The sequence below is a fragment of the Nyctereutes procyonoides genome, unplaced genomic scaffold, assembly GCF_905146905.1.
Source record: "Nyctereutes procyonoides isolate TBG_1078 unplaced genomic scaffold, NYPRO_anot_genome, whole genome shotgun sequence".
NCBI lineage: Eukaryota > Metazoa > Chordata > Mammalia > Carnivora > Canidae > Nyctereutes > Nyctereutes procyonoides.
This window is the reverse complement of record NW_026575044.1, coordinates 17,467,694-17,483,914: the sequence shown is the minus strand read 5'-3', so window position 1 is coordinate 17,483,914 and position 16,221 is coordinate 17,467,694. Positions and strand designations below refer to the sequence as shown.

General features: G+C 54.3%; 1 protein-coding gene across 2 annotated transcripts in view; it reads right to left on the bottom strand.

Annotated features, from left to right (window-relative positions):
- Window positions 1–6,074: 6,074 nt before the first annotated feature.
- Window positions 6,075–16,221, bottom strand: part of ST8SIA5 (ST8 alpha-N-acetyl-neuraminide alpha-2,8-sialyltransferase 5) — a 56,162-nt gene continuing 46,015 nt past the window's right edge. For both annotated transcript variants that reach the window (XM_055324437.1, XM_055324438.1), the window contains 4 exons: window positions 15,457–15,601; window positions 11,680–11,792; window positions 10,827–10,919; window positions 6,075–9,664 (listed from right to left, as the gene is read on the bottom strand). In XM_055324437.1, the coding sequence (XP_055180412.1) occupies window positions 9,196–9,664; window positions 10,827–10,919; window positions 11,680–11,792; window positions 15,457–15,601 (820 nt within the window). In that variant the 3' untranslated portion in view covers window positions 6,075–9,195. The remainder of the gene's footprint in view (window positions 9,665–10,826; window positions 10,920–11,679; window positions 11,793–15,456; window positions 15,602–16,221) is intronic.

The following is a 16,221-nucleotide window of genomic DNA, read 5'->3' as shown; positions in this document are numbered from 1 at the left end:
CCAAATCCCTCAGGGACAGCCACACACAGCTGGCGGGGTGCTGCAGGGGTGTATGATCCCCGCTGCCGAGCAGGGCTGCATGAAGAGAAGGGAGGGCTGGAGCCCCTGCTCCCCGGGTCCCGGAGGCCACAGGGCCGTGCTCTCCAGGGTGATCAGGGCAGTCGAGGAGCCAACCCAAAGAGCCGGGGCCGGGGGCTGTGTTCCAGCGACATCCCAGTGCCGCTCACACCGAGTGTCTCCACGTCCCAGCAAATGACACCCAGGTCTCCCTTCCCTTCCCAGTGCGGCCCAGTGCTGCGTGATTGGGCTCCCAAGAGAGGGGAGCAGGAGAGGTGCCATGCCCAGGAGCACACGGGGCTTGGTTCGTCCTCTGGCGCCGGAGGCTGCTCAGGGTTGAGTCGGTGCCACCAAGCCCTCAGGGACAGACTCCTCGGCCTTCCCGGGACCCACGAGGCAGGGCTTCCTGTGAAAGGACCTGGAGCCTGGCTGAGGCCGCGCACAGCTGTGGGACAGGGTGCACCGGGCCGCCGGCCAACAGGTTTCCATTGCTCCCCTGTTCACCTCCGTGGTTCTGTCCTGGCTTCCTCTGGGGAGCCAGGTGGCCGGGGATGGACCCCAAACTGTAACACTCAACAGCCCAGCAGACGCTCATTGAGATAAAGTGTTGTTTAAAAAAAGAAACAATAGATGCATATATTTTAGTCCAAACAATACGGCTTCGAAGAAGGGTTATGGCTTTCTGACGGGAGGGCAGTTGGGTCTGGAAAGGAAATTTGCAGGCCACTGGGAAGACCCTGTCGCATCCCTAAAACGTGTGCAGGCAAGAGAGCCCCAGGGAGGGCCAGCAACCGGGGCAGAAGGACACTCCCAAGGCAGCCACGGTAAGTCAAGGGTCCCACTGGAGAAGGGGACAGGAGAGTTGGCCCCTGTCACCCAGGACCCCAGCAGCCTCCTCCCAATGGCCACAGCACTGGGGGCTGCGTCCCTGGCTCTGAGCTAACTCCGTCTGCAATCCCACTTTGCTCAGGCCGGGGGTGTTGGGTGACTCTGCCAAGCAAAACTGCCTCCACTCTCACCCCCTTGGGTACAGCCAGCAAGTGTCCTGGCTCTGGGGCCCCTGAGCTCGGGACCTAGAGAGGAACGAACACCAAAGAAGATGTCTCCCCCCCCCCGCCCCCCAGCAGGGAGTGAGGCTGGGGCTGAGGCCTGGGCCTGGACTTGAGGCCCATCAGCCTGACAACCTCAGACAGAAGGAAGCAGATAAGCCCCAGAGGCAAGAGCAGAGCACGGCTGCCTCCCTCCCGGCCCCCAGCACCAGAACTCCACCACAAATCCCGTGTGACCTGGGGCATGCCACTGTCATCTTTTTGGGGCGCAGTCAGGTAGGGAGGCTCCTAACCGCCCCAGCTTCTCATGGAATACAGCCAGTCCTGGTGAGAAAGGAGTGAGGAAGGTGTTTGGAAAGCAGAAGTGCTCACCTGTGCAGGGGGGCAGTGGGGAGGGGGGAGTCGTATTCTCAAATTCACAGATAAATCCAGGCTCGGGTCCCGGCAGCACCTGCCCTGGTCCCAGCACAGCAAAGACACCAGAGGTGGAAGCAGAAGTGCAGAAAAGGAACACCCTGGCCCTCGCCCTGGCCCCCACCATGGGCCATGCTGCAAGTCTCAAGGGGGAGGGTAGGTGGAAGCGGTCTCCTCCTTCCTCCTCGCCTCCTCTGCTCTGAAGGGTGGCAAAGATCAGAGGGAATGACACCTAAGTCCAAAAGACTGAGCTTGCCCACCTCATTTATCCTACGCTATCAGATAATGAACTGTTGGCCCTGCCTGAACATCAAGATAACGCAGGGCTAACCTTTTAAGCACCAAGATTTCTATGACTGTTTTAAGTGTTGCAGGGAGGGAAGTAATTCCAAAATGGGTGCACTGCTTCCTCCTCCTTCTTAAACATAGTATACAGCTCGGCTCACTTCCCTACCCCCACGTGGTCGAGGACACCACAGGCGAGCAGACCTAAAAAATGCTTCGTGACGACGCATTTGCCCCTCCACTAAATGGCCTCAGATCACTTGGTGCTTTCTGACACGTAGTTTTGATCTTTGTAATGTCATTACTGCTAGCTGTCACTTCTTGCTAGATCCAGGTAGCTGTTGTCATTCTCTTAACTCGCTTTCCTAGGAGAAAACAGAATCAAGTTCCCCAGAATTGAATTCAGAATTAAGGTGAACCCCACGAGGGATCTGCTGTTAGCACAATATTTGGTCCTAAACAAACAGAGCTTTTTAGCATCTGTTTCAGGGGCTCAAGATTAATTTTCCTTCATCTGAGTCCACAGCTATATAAGGGCTGAGTGAGCTTGCTTGGGTAAGTGGTCCTGGGAGGTGAGGTGTGTTTTGACCTTATTTCGGTAAGATAGGGACCATATTCTCCATGAACAAGTCTCCCAGGAGTTGGGGGCGGGGGGCTGGGGGGTGGGTCTCGTAAACTTTGCACTTGAATGTGGGATTCTGAGCTGCCTGCCATTTGGATCAAGTTCTCACTGGGACCACACCATTGGGGGCATCTGCAGAGGGAAGGGGCAAGGGGACGTGTCAACCCGTTGGAGGAGAGACTGAGACAGGATCCAGACACTACGTAGCTGGTTTCAACTGGAGCCTTTTCCAAAGGAAGGTGGAAAAGGAAGGAAGAGTGTAATGCAGCAGGAAGGGACCTCTACTCCCTGGGTCACACAGGCCATTTCTGTAGCACGTCTTCTCACCACTACCTTCCTACTTGTTTTCCGTGGGTTCGGTGGGGGTGGGGACAGATCACTGCACCCAGTTTCCCTACACACACACACACTCACTCCCTGGGGCCCAGGAACGGTCTGTGCCAGAGTGCAGTGTGGCCCACCGATGCTATCCGCCTTCCAGCACCGGTCACAGAATGACCTTCCCCTGGTCACAGGTTGGTGGTTCCGCACTCCAGAGACATCAACCCCTTAGCTCTGATCACAAATGCATGGTATGGTAATCCCAGGCACAAATAAATTCTTAATCCAGGCCCACTCAGAGCCCTCTAACCTGGGAGAAGAAATATCTATGTACCTTTGGTTTAAAAATATTTCTTAATGTTTATTTCAGTGCTTAAAATGTTCGAAAAAAGAAAAGCTATTTGGTACCTTTAAGAAGCCTCAGGCTCCAATCAGCTTTTCCCAACCCCCAATGCAGGGGTGCGGGGTGGGGGGTGGGGAATGCAGGAGAACAGGGTCCAGCTAGTCAGAAGATCCTCTAGTGGCCAGAGACTAGTGTCACCATGTCACCATCATCACCATCACTTGGGAGCTGTCTGAGAAAGGCCCAAGCCAGCTCACCAAGTCAGAGACCACAGGGCGGAGGCCCAGGAGCCCTTGAGAGCTCCAGGTGACTCAGACTCTGACAAGGGTTCAAGTTCCAGAACCGCTGCTCTAGAATAGTGGTTCCCAACCCTGGCTACATGTTAGAATCACCAGGAAAGTTTGAAATACCTCGGTCAAACCTCAGACCAACTGGATCTGGGGGCGGGTGGGGTCCCAGCAGAAGTATTTCCCAAAGCTCCTCAGATGACCCCAAAGTAGAGCCAGGGAGGGACCTCTCTGCCTTAGGGCAATGAATCTTAACCACTATGCAATAGAATCATGTAAGATTTTTAAAAATAAAGATAGGAGGCCCTCTCCCTAAGCCGATAATATCAGATTCTCTGTGAGGGCGGGGACGTGGCATGGGGGTTACTTTATGAAGATCCCCAGGTGATTCTAATGTGCCCACAAGGCTGAGAACCACAATTCAGAGGAAATAAAACTTTTACCCCAAAGCTGAGCAAGTCATTTTTTTGAAAGAAATGAGTTACTTAGTTGCCAAGGGAACCATCCCCCGAGTGGAAAGAAAGACAGTCCCTGATTTCTGGCTTTTGTGCCAAGAGCTACATCAGCGACTGTTTTTTGAAATGAAAAAAGCCGGGAGGTGGGGGGGCTTCACATAAAAGAAAATATGCAGGGGAAAATATCTAGACTTGAAAAAAGATGGGCAGAGCTGCTGCCTCTCGGGACGCTGTGTAGCCAGGACAGCTGAGGCCTGCTAGCAAAGCAGACCAGGTCCGCGCCGAGCCTCCACAAAGGTGCCAAGATCATCAGAAGCCAGGGACAGACCAAAGGCCCAGGACAACTGCTCCAGATGGAAAGGAAAATCAGAATTCTATTACAGAGACACTGGAAACAGTTAACATCATTGAAGAACAGCTTGTACCTGCCTAAATGCTTCTGTGAGAAATAAACCAGTCACAAAAAGACAGATACTGTATGATTCCACTTATGCGAGGTACTGAGAACAAATTCACAAAGGCTGAAAGCAGAGCCGTGGGTGCTGCGGGCCAGAGGTGGGGTGTGGGGGGGGTGGGAATGGGAGTTCTCCTCTGATGGGTACGGAGCTTGTTCTGCAACATGAAAAGTGTTGTGAAGATTGGTCGCACAACAATGTGAATGCACTTAGCACTACTGAACTGTATACTTGAAAAATGGCTAAAGTGGTCAATTTTATGTACATTTTATCACAATCAAAAATAGGGAAAAAAAGTATATCTGATCATATCCAGGCCAAAATGGATTTCATAAATGTTTTAGATTCCCAATTATTTCTTTTGTTGCTAGCTTAATGGCAGGTTATATTTTATACTCATGTTTATACAAAGTGCAGAAGTTGGGTTGTGTGCCATATTTCCACTTTCATTCTTTTCTCACTGAAGCCCCTAGTCTGAATTTCAAGCCAGACATCACCACTCACTCAGCAGCAGCCACCGAATGGCAGGCATCATGGGGGGTGGTTCTGCAGTAGTTATGCTGACATCGAAGGTGAAAGAAAAGAAAGAGCCAAGGTTGACCCAGTTTCTGGGGAAAGTGCAGGAAAGCCATTCACCAGGGGAGGGATGCGGAAGGGAGGAGGCAGAGGGACCTGTGCTGAGTGTCTAGTTTGTGCCGGGTTCTGTGCTAGACATTGTGAGACCCTATTTCACTTGACCTTTGCCACAGCTAGAGAGGCTGGTGTCTTGGCCTCACTCCTCAAATAATGGATCAGAGGATCCAGGGACTTAGGCAGCTCCCTGGAGGTCACCCAGCTAGTACATGGTAAGAGGGAACCCTGAAGCCAGGTTGTCCTTTCAACTATGTCAGCTGAGGACACGATGAGATTGGAGATGCCGCGCAGGTACAGACGTCCAGGAGGCTGTGGTGAGTGTGCTTCTGATGCTCTAAGGGAGACCTGGCTTGCAGGAAAGGGGGCTGAGACACAGGGACAGGACAGGGGGGTGTGAGGAGGTGAGATTTCTGCAGGAGCATGCCTGCTGAGAGAAGAGAGCCCTGAAGAAGCCTCACAGGAGGTGAATCAACAAAGGGGCCTGAGAAGGTGCATTCAGAGACAGAAGGAGTCAGGGGAGGGTGGTTTGTTAGGAAACAAAGAAAGAGAGGCCTCAAAAGGATGGTGAAGCCACCACCACCACCCCCATCACATGTCACGTGAATGTCAAGGATGAGGCCTGAGGAGCGGCCACTGCTTTGGCCATCACCAACCTTCAGAATTCCAGCTTAACTCCGTAGGCCCTGACCTCTTCCCCTGGTAACTGTCCTGGAGTGCAGACTTGCCAACTCCCTGCACAGCTCCTGTGCAGCATGTGGGCTCTGGACTCAGCGTCTGAACACCCTCTGGGAAGAGCACGGGCCACGATTTGATGGTTGGTTCCGGGCACCCAGCACAATGCCTGGCACAAAGTAAGTGCTCAGTAATTACTTGTTGAGGGCCCAGCTGAAGCCAGCCCTGTGCCCTCCCTCAACCAAAAGGAAGCGCTGCCCCTGCTGGCTCCCCCCACTCAGCAGAGTACAGGGCTGGGGGCTCCCTGCTCTCTGCAGCACCAGGTGACGAGCCAGCAGAGTCGCCCCAACAGCTTTGCTGCTGAGTTTCACAGGCTGCATCTGACCTTGAGCCACCTTCCGTTCTGCTTGGCTAAGCACTGAGTCATTTACTTGTTTTTGCTGCCTTTTAACCCTGGAGCAGTGAGTTTAGCACAGAGAAAGACATGAGGGTTGTTTTATTTGTGGGAAATCGATTTCCCTCAAATGAGAATTTAACTGGTAGTCTGCATTACCCCATGGTACGGAGTTGGAGGAGCAGGGAACAGAGCAGGGGGCTTCCTGAGTCAAGGCCCACATCCCTTGGAGCCTTTGAACACAATGTTTTTCCCACAAACACCGACTGCAGGAGAACAAGCATGGCCTGGAAGTCAGGAGACTGGATGAGTCCCAACTGAGGCACTCGCTGGCCATGGGACTTGGGCAAGTCACTCAACATGTTGTCACCTAACATGTATGCTTTCTGGGCATCTCCCCTCACCTACAAAATGTAGAGATGATCTCAGCTCCCTGCAGGGCTGGAGTGGCACCCATTCTACCACGGGTGGGTGAGTGTTGCTACAGTGGATGCGGGTGGGGGACACCTCCAAGCAGAGACTGCCTCCGGACCCAGGACAGCCTCCCAGAGCATTTGTCCCTGGAGCAGGGCCCAGTAACACCCTGCAGAGGCACCTCCATCAGGATCCCTCTTGTTCCAGCCCTCATGACACTGGCTGAGAAGCAGCTGAGACAGACGAGCATAGGCTTTGGGGTTCCACAAACCTGGGTGCGATCGCCTCCATTGGGTGCCTGACCATGGGCAAGTCACTAGATCACTGTGAGCCTCCAGTAGGAGCCTCCTTACCTAAGGGGTCTTGTGAGGACCACAGGAGATAATTGCAAAGAAATGTGCTGGGCCTGACATAGAATGAGAGCACACTGAATGTTAGCTGTTATAATAGTAAACACTACTTGTGGCTCAGATCTGTATATCAGGGATGCCTCCAAAAACAAATTAGAGGTTGTAAAGACCCTAGAGATCTTTCGTAAGCCTCTAATTGTAAAGATGAGGCAATAGGTCTGTGGTGAGAGAAGAGACTCGCCCTAATACCCACAGGCAGAAATGGGACCATGAGTCCTGACTCCTCTATGGAGTGAATCATGACATTCTATCCCCCGCTCCTACAAGGGCCCTGCTGGGGCAGACACCAACCCACGGCACCCCCAAGCAGTGGGAATCCTGATGTCTGATTGCCACGGCTCCTGCCCCCAACACACTTGGAACAGAAGTGTCACCCAGGGGCTCTGTTCAGTAGGTCACCCCTCTTTCTAGGTCTGTCTCCTTAAATGAGACAAAATGGTCTCTAGGAGCCTCACAGTTCTGACATTCCACAGTTTCAAGAACTGGGCTCAATTAACCACAAACATGCAGATGGAAACCTCAGCTAACTGGAACCTTCCCGAGAAGTATCTTCCTTGGGAGGGACAGACAGAGCCCAAGAAAGCCTGGTCATCCCCAGGCTTGCACAGCTTTTCCCAGTGTATGGCTCACTAGGGTCTAGTTTGTCTCACTGGCTACTTCCCTGCTCTACAGACAAGCAGCCCAAGGCTTGCCCAGTGAGGACCAGGGCTCAGAACAAAGGTGGAAGGTCAGCCTCCAGAACAGGGTTGTGCATGGAGCATGCCCTCCAGGAAACACAAGCCCAAACCAAGGGATTAGCCAAGAAAGGAGCCCTGGACCAGCAGCCTGGAAGCCCAGGGCTGAGCCCATGCTCTCCTCTGTCTCTCCCTGGCTGGGCCTGCTTCTCTGCCTATAAAATGCAGTCACCAGATTGTGCTCCCCACTCCCAGCTGACACCTCACAGCTCCTTGCCCTCCTTGGGCTGGGCTGGGGTATGCCCTCCACCCCGAGAGGACAGTGACTCTGCCTTTATTGGTCATCCTGTCTTCCCAAGCCACCCCCAGACCCAAGCAGAATAGGCTTCTGAGAAAAGGCAGGAGGGGCCTGAGGTCCTCCAGAACTAACATTCCCCGAAGCTAGGTTCTAAGGCAAGTCTCCGTGGGTGTCTATCAGGTAGGACCACACTGATGGCCCAGACAGCATGCGGGAAGCAAAGACACTGAACTTCAGAGGCGAAATGCCATGCTAACTCCTTTCAGCCCAGGCACAGTTAAATTCCCAAAGCACAGGCTCCGGGGGTCCATGGGTGGGGAGGCCACCAGGTTGCATGATGCAGGAAGTCCTGCCTTCACAGTGGAACCCTCAGTGATGCTGGTGTTGGAGGCCGTGAGGCACTTCCATCTGCGAAGCTCATCAGTCACATCTCAGCGCTTTCCAGCCTGGAGCCTAGAGTTTCAGCTCAGGAACACAATGCAGCAGGATTCCGCAGGATTCGGGAACAGAAAGAGGAAGGGATCTTATAAATAACTCCTGGTTAAAATAGAGCTGAAAATAAGGAGACGGGAGAGGAAGCATATTGTGAAGCACGGATTAAGTCAATACCATTGACCTGAAAACCTTCGTGCAAATGGCTGGTCCTTGTCATTAGGAGGATCAGACACAGGATTGGACTTGGAGGTGCCGAGACTGTGTGTGTGTGTCTGAGGATGCGTGTGAAAGAGCGTGGCTCTCAGCTGAGAGTGTTGAGGCGAAGATGCTAAGACACGGGGCTTGAATTACATCTCATGGTGTCACTTAAGGGACTTACATCAGCTGGAGTGACCTTGATTAAACCCTGGACCTCCCTAAGCCACTGTATCTGTCTTCATGGGAAGGTCCAGCTGCTGGGTAGATCTGTAAGCTCAGAGACTCTAGATAGCAAATCACGGCTGGGGCCTCAGATAAAACTCAGGAAGCCAAATCTTGACCGTTGCTCACATGTTCAGTCTCCCTCTTTTCTGTCCTTCAGGGCCTTCCCTCAGCAGTGGCAAGGCCACTACAGTGTGTGCTTTCCCGAATGCTAAAATTAAGTGCAAATGTGCTTTAGTCACTTGCAACCCCCAAGGCCCCATCTTGAGGCTTGGCTCAGCAGCATGCTCCCAGTGGGCAGGGTGGGGACACGGGGACACCCCTGCCCCTGCCAGCCGAGGCCAGGATGCTTAGCACAGAGCCGATTCTACCCGGGGCCTCCCCATCCCTGCCTCCTGGCCCACTCACCCAAAAAGGAAGCTGAACGCCCCGAGGTAGTGACAGCCCCAACGCCAGGCGCCCCCCACACTGCCCGGCGCAGGAAGGAGAGGAGGAAGGGGAGGAGCGCGGTTCTGCTCGCGCAGGGGTGGCCGGTGGCGGGCCAGCGGGCACCGCCCTCAGCAGCAGCTGCAGGTGCCTGTGTGCACGCGCAGGATGCCCCGGCTGTGCAGGTGCAGGAAGTTGAAGATCTCGGAGGGCATGGCGTGGAAGCCGGGGCGGGGCTTGACGTTGTCGTAGTAGTGGTGGGTGATGTAGAGGCCCGAGGGGTTCATGGGGAAGGCCCAGAAGCCGAACAGGTGCACTTCCTCGCAGAGCTCGAGCGCCGCCGTGGCCAAGATGAGGCCGGTGCTGATGCGCTTGGCGCGCACCCCCAGGCTGAGCCAGTAGCGCGACACGTTGACCAAGTACTGCGGGTGGAAGTAGTACACGGCCTGTGGGGACTCGAAGTCGTCCAGCACGTACTTGACGCGGATGGACACGTCGGTGTTGCGCGTGTTGTAGAAGGCCGGCAGCAGCACCGACGCGTTCTCGTACACCTGCAGCACCCGGTAGAAGGGCCGCCGCCACTTCTCCAACTTGTGGAACCTGGGCGGAGGCCAGAGCGAGACGGTTGAGGGCCAGGTCCCCAGGCCTGGGCCCCAGGAGCCCCTGCTGCCCCCACCCGGCACCCTGGGCCTGCAGAGAGGCCCATCCCGCTCCCCACCCTGTCACTCACCTCCGAAGATGAACGCCCTGCCTCTCCCAGCTGCCGCTCTATTTGTGTGCGGAGCCCAAAGGGACAACAGTGTAGGGAGGGCCACGCTTCACCCCAAAGGATGAGGGTGCCCCAGGGTGGGCTTGGTGGGGAAGTGGAGAGGAAGCAGAGGCTCTCCCTGGAGTCCTCAGGGTGTTCACCTGTACCTTCTTTTCCAAGATCCCCAGTGAAGTATGACAAATGAGCCCACGTGTCCTCTCTGCCCTCCTGCCCCACAGCCCTCACTTACCTTTTTCTTCACATTAAAGAGCCTCCCCCCCCCCCCGCGCCCCGTGGGCTCATCTCTCTCCTCTCTGATGCTCCTTTACTTTGCTGACTCAGTACGTGCTGCTGGCCATTGCACCTGATTTACCAACTCCCCACCCTCTGGTCTCTGGACTGTTTTCCCTTCCACCCCCAGCCTGACCTGGATGGTGTGATGATGCCTCTGGTTGGAATTTTAACCCAATAGCACCCTACCCTGAGGCCTCCCAGACACATGGACCCCCAGGAGGGGAACTGGGTAGGTTCTGAGATCTTTGCGGGAGGCCTCTTCCCAGAGCTGCAGGGACATACCAGCATGGGGAGCTGCCTGCCCCATCACCACTGGAAAGCTTTATGGCACATCTACGTGAAGACTGTCTAGTACTGGTGCTGTCCAAGGAAAATATAATATAGGCCACATATGTCATTTTAAATGTCCTAATGACTACATGTAAATAAGTAGAAAGACATGGGTGAAATTAATTTTTATCATCTTATATTTAATGCTTACAATGTTTTATTTAACTTGACATACCCCAAAATACTATGATTTCTACATGCAATCAATATATGCAATTGATGACCAAGGGGTCATCCTCTTTTGCATGGTAAGTCTTTGACAATCAGGTGTGTGTCTGACGCTACAGAACAGCACACGTCAATCTGGACAGCCACATTTCCTGGGGCCGTAGCCACATGTGACACTAACAACTGCTATATTGAACAACATGAGTTTGGAGGGTCACTGACCTCTCTGTGATGATGCTGGGGTTCACAGTGACCACATCCGTCTTCACCCCCACATCCATGGTGTACTTCTCTGAGATGGGGGGTAGGTTGCACCTGCAGAAGAGACAAGGTGGCCCAGCTGCATGTGCTCACTCATTCTAGATGGAGCTGAAGAGTGGGCAGAGTGAGGGTGTGAGGAAGGATGAGATGGTGCTCATACGGGGCAGAGGGATGCAGAGGCAGCCAGTGGGTGGATTCTTGGTAGCCTGTGCTCAGAGAGGCAGGTTTAACTCCTTCCCCCTCCCACCCTGAGTGGCACATTGATTACAGATCCATGACCCATGAGACCCCACCGCAGCCTCGACCCCAATCCCTTTGCTTTAAGCTTTTATTTCTGACCCGTTGTCTTTATCCAGGCTCAACACATATCACCAAAGAGATAAGAGGGGGATCTCTCTATGGAAGAAGAAATACAAGGACCAGTCTCTAGCTTAAAGCCAGCATTGGGGTGAGCCACAAGGCTGCCGTGGTTCCAAGCCCAGCTTCTGGAAGAGTAGAACCCAACCAGGGAGGTGGCCATCCAGATGGCCTCAGCAGCAGATGTGCACATCCCCTGGGGGTCTTCAGTGCCATCATATCTGCCATGCTCCTTATGCACCTCCCATTCTGCAGATGTAGAGACCCAGGCCCCAGCAGGTTCAGCCACCGGCCCCAAGGGACAGGGCGGGGGAAGGGAAGGAGAAAACCAGAGTGTAAAGGTGTGCAGCGGTGGGGAGAGGGGACCGATAGGCTGAAGGAGAGCATGAGGGCACGGGGGTAGGGTGCCACCAGAGGGAAGGGCACGGTGCAGGAGTGCCATGGGCAATTCTCTTACCGGAAGACAAAGTCAGCACTGTTGATCTCTCTCCCACAGCGGCTGTTCTTTAGGATGCCTCCATTGCCCACCACTGCACACTTCTTAAACTGGGACCGGTAGTAGGGCATGTCCTGGGGGAGACGGGAGCACAGGGGTCAGAGGCAACTCCTTTGCCCTGCCTTCTTCTGCTGCCCTCTCCGCTGTACCCATGGCCACCTCTGTGAGCCAGCCTCACGGAGAACGTGCGGGAAGAGTGGTTGTTCCACTTTGCAGACAAGAAGAGAGGTCAGGACACTTGTTCTCAGTCCCACTGATGATTACAAATGAACTGGAAGAGAAGCCAGGCCTCATAGCCTTTTTTAATAAGCTGTGGGATGCCTCAGGCTTCCAGAAAGAAGGGAGTATAGGTTATGGCTCATCCTGCTTGCCTTTGATTTGCCCAGTGTTTGGCAGCTCATCTTCTCTGTAGCTTCCAATATGCATGTTTTATGAGTTAATGCAAATATGCTGGGGGATGACAGCAGCAGAGATGGGGCCAGGACCACCCGGGGCCCATACCTGGCCCTTACCCCTTTCAGCTCTGGGCAGAGTACAGAGGGAGGACACAGGCCTGGAACACAAGGGTCATATGGACTGGGACAGATGCCAGGACTTGGCAGCAGCAGGGACAGAAGACCAAGGGCTGAGGGAGCAACAGGGTGCAGTGAGAGCCTGCAACTCCTCAAATCTTGGCAGAGGAAGAGCCCTGAGTGCAGGAGAGCCCAGGACTTACCCCGAGTGACCCGGGAGTGATCATCTCATAGCACTTTGACCTTAGCACACCCTGACTGCTGGGTAACCCTGGTATGGGGTTACCCTGGTATGGGCACTGACTGCCTACAAGGCTCCTGGGGCATGCCCTCCAGGGGACCACAGGCAAGTTGGCAGGAAAAAGCAAATGCTGGATTGAGGGTTAAGAGTCCTGATTCTGCTACATCCCTGCTCTGGGTCATAATCGCCTCCTGAGTAACCTGAGGCAGATGGGACCCCAGCAGCCACATGCATGGCATGGGGCAGAAGCAGAGGCCTGAGTCACGAGTGGGGTGACCAACCACCCCAGTTAGCCCAGAACCAGGGAGCTTGCCTAGGATGCAGGACTTTGCTTGAGTCAAACCCGGAAAATCCAGGGCCAACCAGGATTGGGCAAAGACCACGGTCAGCCCTGGTTTTGCCCCATAAGGAGGTGAAGGAACCAGGGACAAGTGTTCTGAGTTCTCAGCAACTCGGTTTTTCCATCTGCAAAATGAGGATAATAACATGCAAGTGTCATGCTTTTCAATGTGACCATGTAGGACAGTTTCTCAGCTGAACACTTGTTGACATCTTGGACTAGATCACTCCTTGTTGTGGGGGCTGCTGCCCCACGCACTGTAGGATGGCTAGCAGCATCCCTGGCTTCTCCCCACTAGAGGTCAAGGGTATCCTTCACTCATGAACCCAAACATTTCCAAACACTGCCAAATGTTTCCCTGGTTAAGAACCATCGGTGTGAATAAAAAGCCTACCCAGGGCTGTGCTTGCCCAGAGATATCTTGGCAAGGGGACCCAGTCCTGTTACTGTCATCGGGCCACAAAGCTCCCTTGGCCCAGGAGCCTGCTGGGTAGTTCCCCTCCCAGCTCACACCAGCCGGCCCGCCCTGGATGCCAGCAGCCTGTTGGCACCTCGGCCTTCTGGTGGGGCCACCTGCTAGCTGGGGCATGGATAATCACAGCACCTCAGACCCTGGGAAGACTAGATCTGTGGGAGGTACCCCATCAGCCTGTGGCAATGGGGCCCATTTTCCCTAGAGGGACAGGCCCAGGGGCCAGGAGGGGAAACACGGGTATGCTAGAGCCAGTGGGAGAAACTGCGCTGCTTGACTTTTACCAGAAAAAGGAAAAAAACCCAAAGTTATCTTTGGAGACATCCTCAAAGGCCTTCATGTTCTATGTCGGTGTTTCCCAAACTTCTGCACATCAAAAACAACCTGGAGTACTTTCTGGAAATAGAAATCGCTGGGCTCCATCCCAGAACCATGGAATCAGAATCTCTCTAGGGCGGAGGCAGGAGACCGAGAAGCTGTATTTCATGCAAACCCCAAGAAATACTTCTGAGGGAATAGTTCTATGCCACAAGCTCTAATGTGGGGGGGAGTGGGGTTGGCTAATCACGCCCGAGGGCCACATCAGACCTTCTGTGCGTTTCTGTGCAGCTCACGGACAAAGCATGGATTTTATATTTTCAAATGGTTGGGCGGGGGGGGGAGGGGAGGCAATCAAAGGAGGAAGATTTTGTGACACGGATAAGTCACATGAGGCTCCCGTGTCAGTGTCTAATGGGAACCAGAGTGCTGTTTGCGAAGGCCGGTGGCTGCTGTGTGCTGTGACCACAAAGGTGGATGGCTCTGACAGGGACCAGATGGCCTGCAAAGCTTAAAATGTTTACTCTCCTGCCCTTTCCAGAGAACATTTGGCAACCCCGCTGCAGCTCCCTGAGCCTCGGAGGTCTCTACTCATGGCCCTCCCTGGAGCCATATGTCATAACCGAGCCGTGTGTCACAGCCGGTGTGACACGCAATCCTACCCACTGTCACCGGCTTCCCACTTCAGGCCTTGAAAGCCCCACATTGTAGAGGGGGCTTATATCAGTCACCCTCCAGCACTGTGACGTGGGAGGGTAAGTGTGGCGCCTCCCCACCTTCGGCTCCTACCTGCTGCCCCCATGGGACCCCATCTCACCCGGGGCCCTCCGGGCAAGTACCCTGGGCTGTGTGTGTCACAAGCATTCTCGTGGGAGCAGGGAAGTGTAGGCCCTTGAATTTCTTCCAGAAAGGCCTGAACACACCCTCTACCCAGGCTGTCTATACACTGGACCCAGTAAGGTCTGCCCTGGGCCCTGTGCTCCCCAGGATATGGTTATGCATCCCTCCCGTGGAATCTTTGTCCTCATCAGAGTGGGCTGACCACGCAGGTCCCCAGGCCCCTTCTCTGGGAGTCTGATGCCATGATCAGGCCACAGGGGAGTGCTGCAGCTTCAGTGACTCAGGGGACCACCTACCCGGGACCAGGGAGCCACCATGCCAGCCCTGAACGAATAGCTTGCCTCCAGACTTTTCTTATGTGGAAGAAGAACAATTAACATTGATCTTGTTTAACTTAGATTTTCTGTTACAAACAGCCAAACTGGGTGCCTGAGTGGCTCAGGGGTTGAGTGTCTGCCTTCGGCTCAGGTCCCGGGATCGAGTCCCGCCTCAGGTTCCCTGCATGGAGCCTGCTTCTCCCTCTGCCTGTGTCTCACCTCTCTCTCTGTGTCCCTCGTGAATAAATAAATAAATAAAATAAAAAACAGCCAAAGCTTTTCCTAGACCAAACTCCAGGGTCATGGACAGGGAGGAGAGGCCTTGGAAGATGCCATCCAAGGTCATCCAATGTGAGATCAATCATTCTTGCTTTGCTTTCTGCTGGTTTGTGATTTCTTGTGCACACAGCCTTTGCATGAATGTTTTTGCTGCTGCTGTGCCTGCCTTCAGTGGGGGACAAATGCCTAATCACTCTCCCAGGTAGCTTCAGGATGTCCTCCGCAGCAACGCAATAACCAACATTTGATAACCACTCTCTTGCCAATGTCACTCAGACAGTGGCCAGTTGGCATTCACCATGTCCACACAGTCTATCCACTGGGCCAACCAGAGCCAGGACAGTGGGCGCAGAGGGCATGGCACAGTGATGCCACCACTCCACCCGGGCACGGCCAGCCCGCCCTGCCCGAAGCAGCACCTTGGGAAACATGCGGAAGATCTCCTGGTTGATATGGTAGATGCCGCTGGTGTCCACTTCATACTTGAGCTTGGTCCCCAGGGGCGTGTTCTTCTGAGTGGTGAAGAGGAAGGAGGGGGCATTGCAGCACCGGGACAGAGTGGACCTGCCAGGCAGGAAACAGAGCAGGACAGACAAGTGACACGGGGCAGAGCAAAGCTCCTGGAAGAACAGAAGGGTCGTGGAATGAGGCCCCTGGGGATGACCAGGGAGCACTGTTCTCACCCCCTACCCCTTCCCGCACTCACTCCCCACTCCCACACCTCTGCTCATGCCATCTCCTTCAACACCCTCCCAATGCCTGGGCCTTCCTCCCTGGGAGCTCCCAGCTGCCCAGCCCCCGCCCCCCAGCATCACTGGCCTCCGAAGCCCCGGAGCACAGGCTGGACACCATCCGCGTAGTCACCTACCAACCCCCTCCCTGCCTGAAGCCCTTGACGGCAGGGACCCCGCTTCTCTGGCTCCCAATTGTGGGCTAAATCCTGCCTCACTCAGGCGCTCATTTAAATCCACTAAGCATTCTACTACTTGCTAGAGGTGCTGTTGATCCAGCCTTGATGGCAATCTGGGGATACCGAGCTCATCCTTAGGTTCCTGGCCCCTCCTATCAGACTGTAAACAAGGTGTTTACCCTGTGTCATAAGGTCAAAAAACTGAGACAAAATGGTCAGCAGAAGTGTGCAATTTCGATCCCTGAGAAGTATCTTGGGGCGGGGGTGTTAGGAA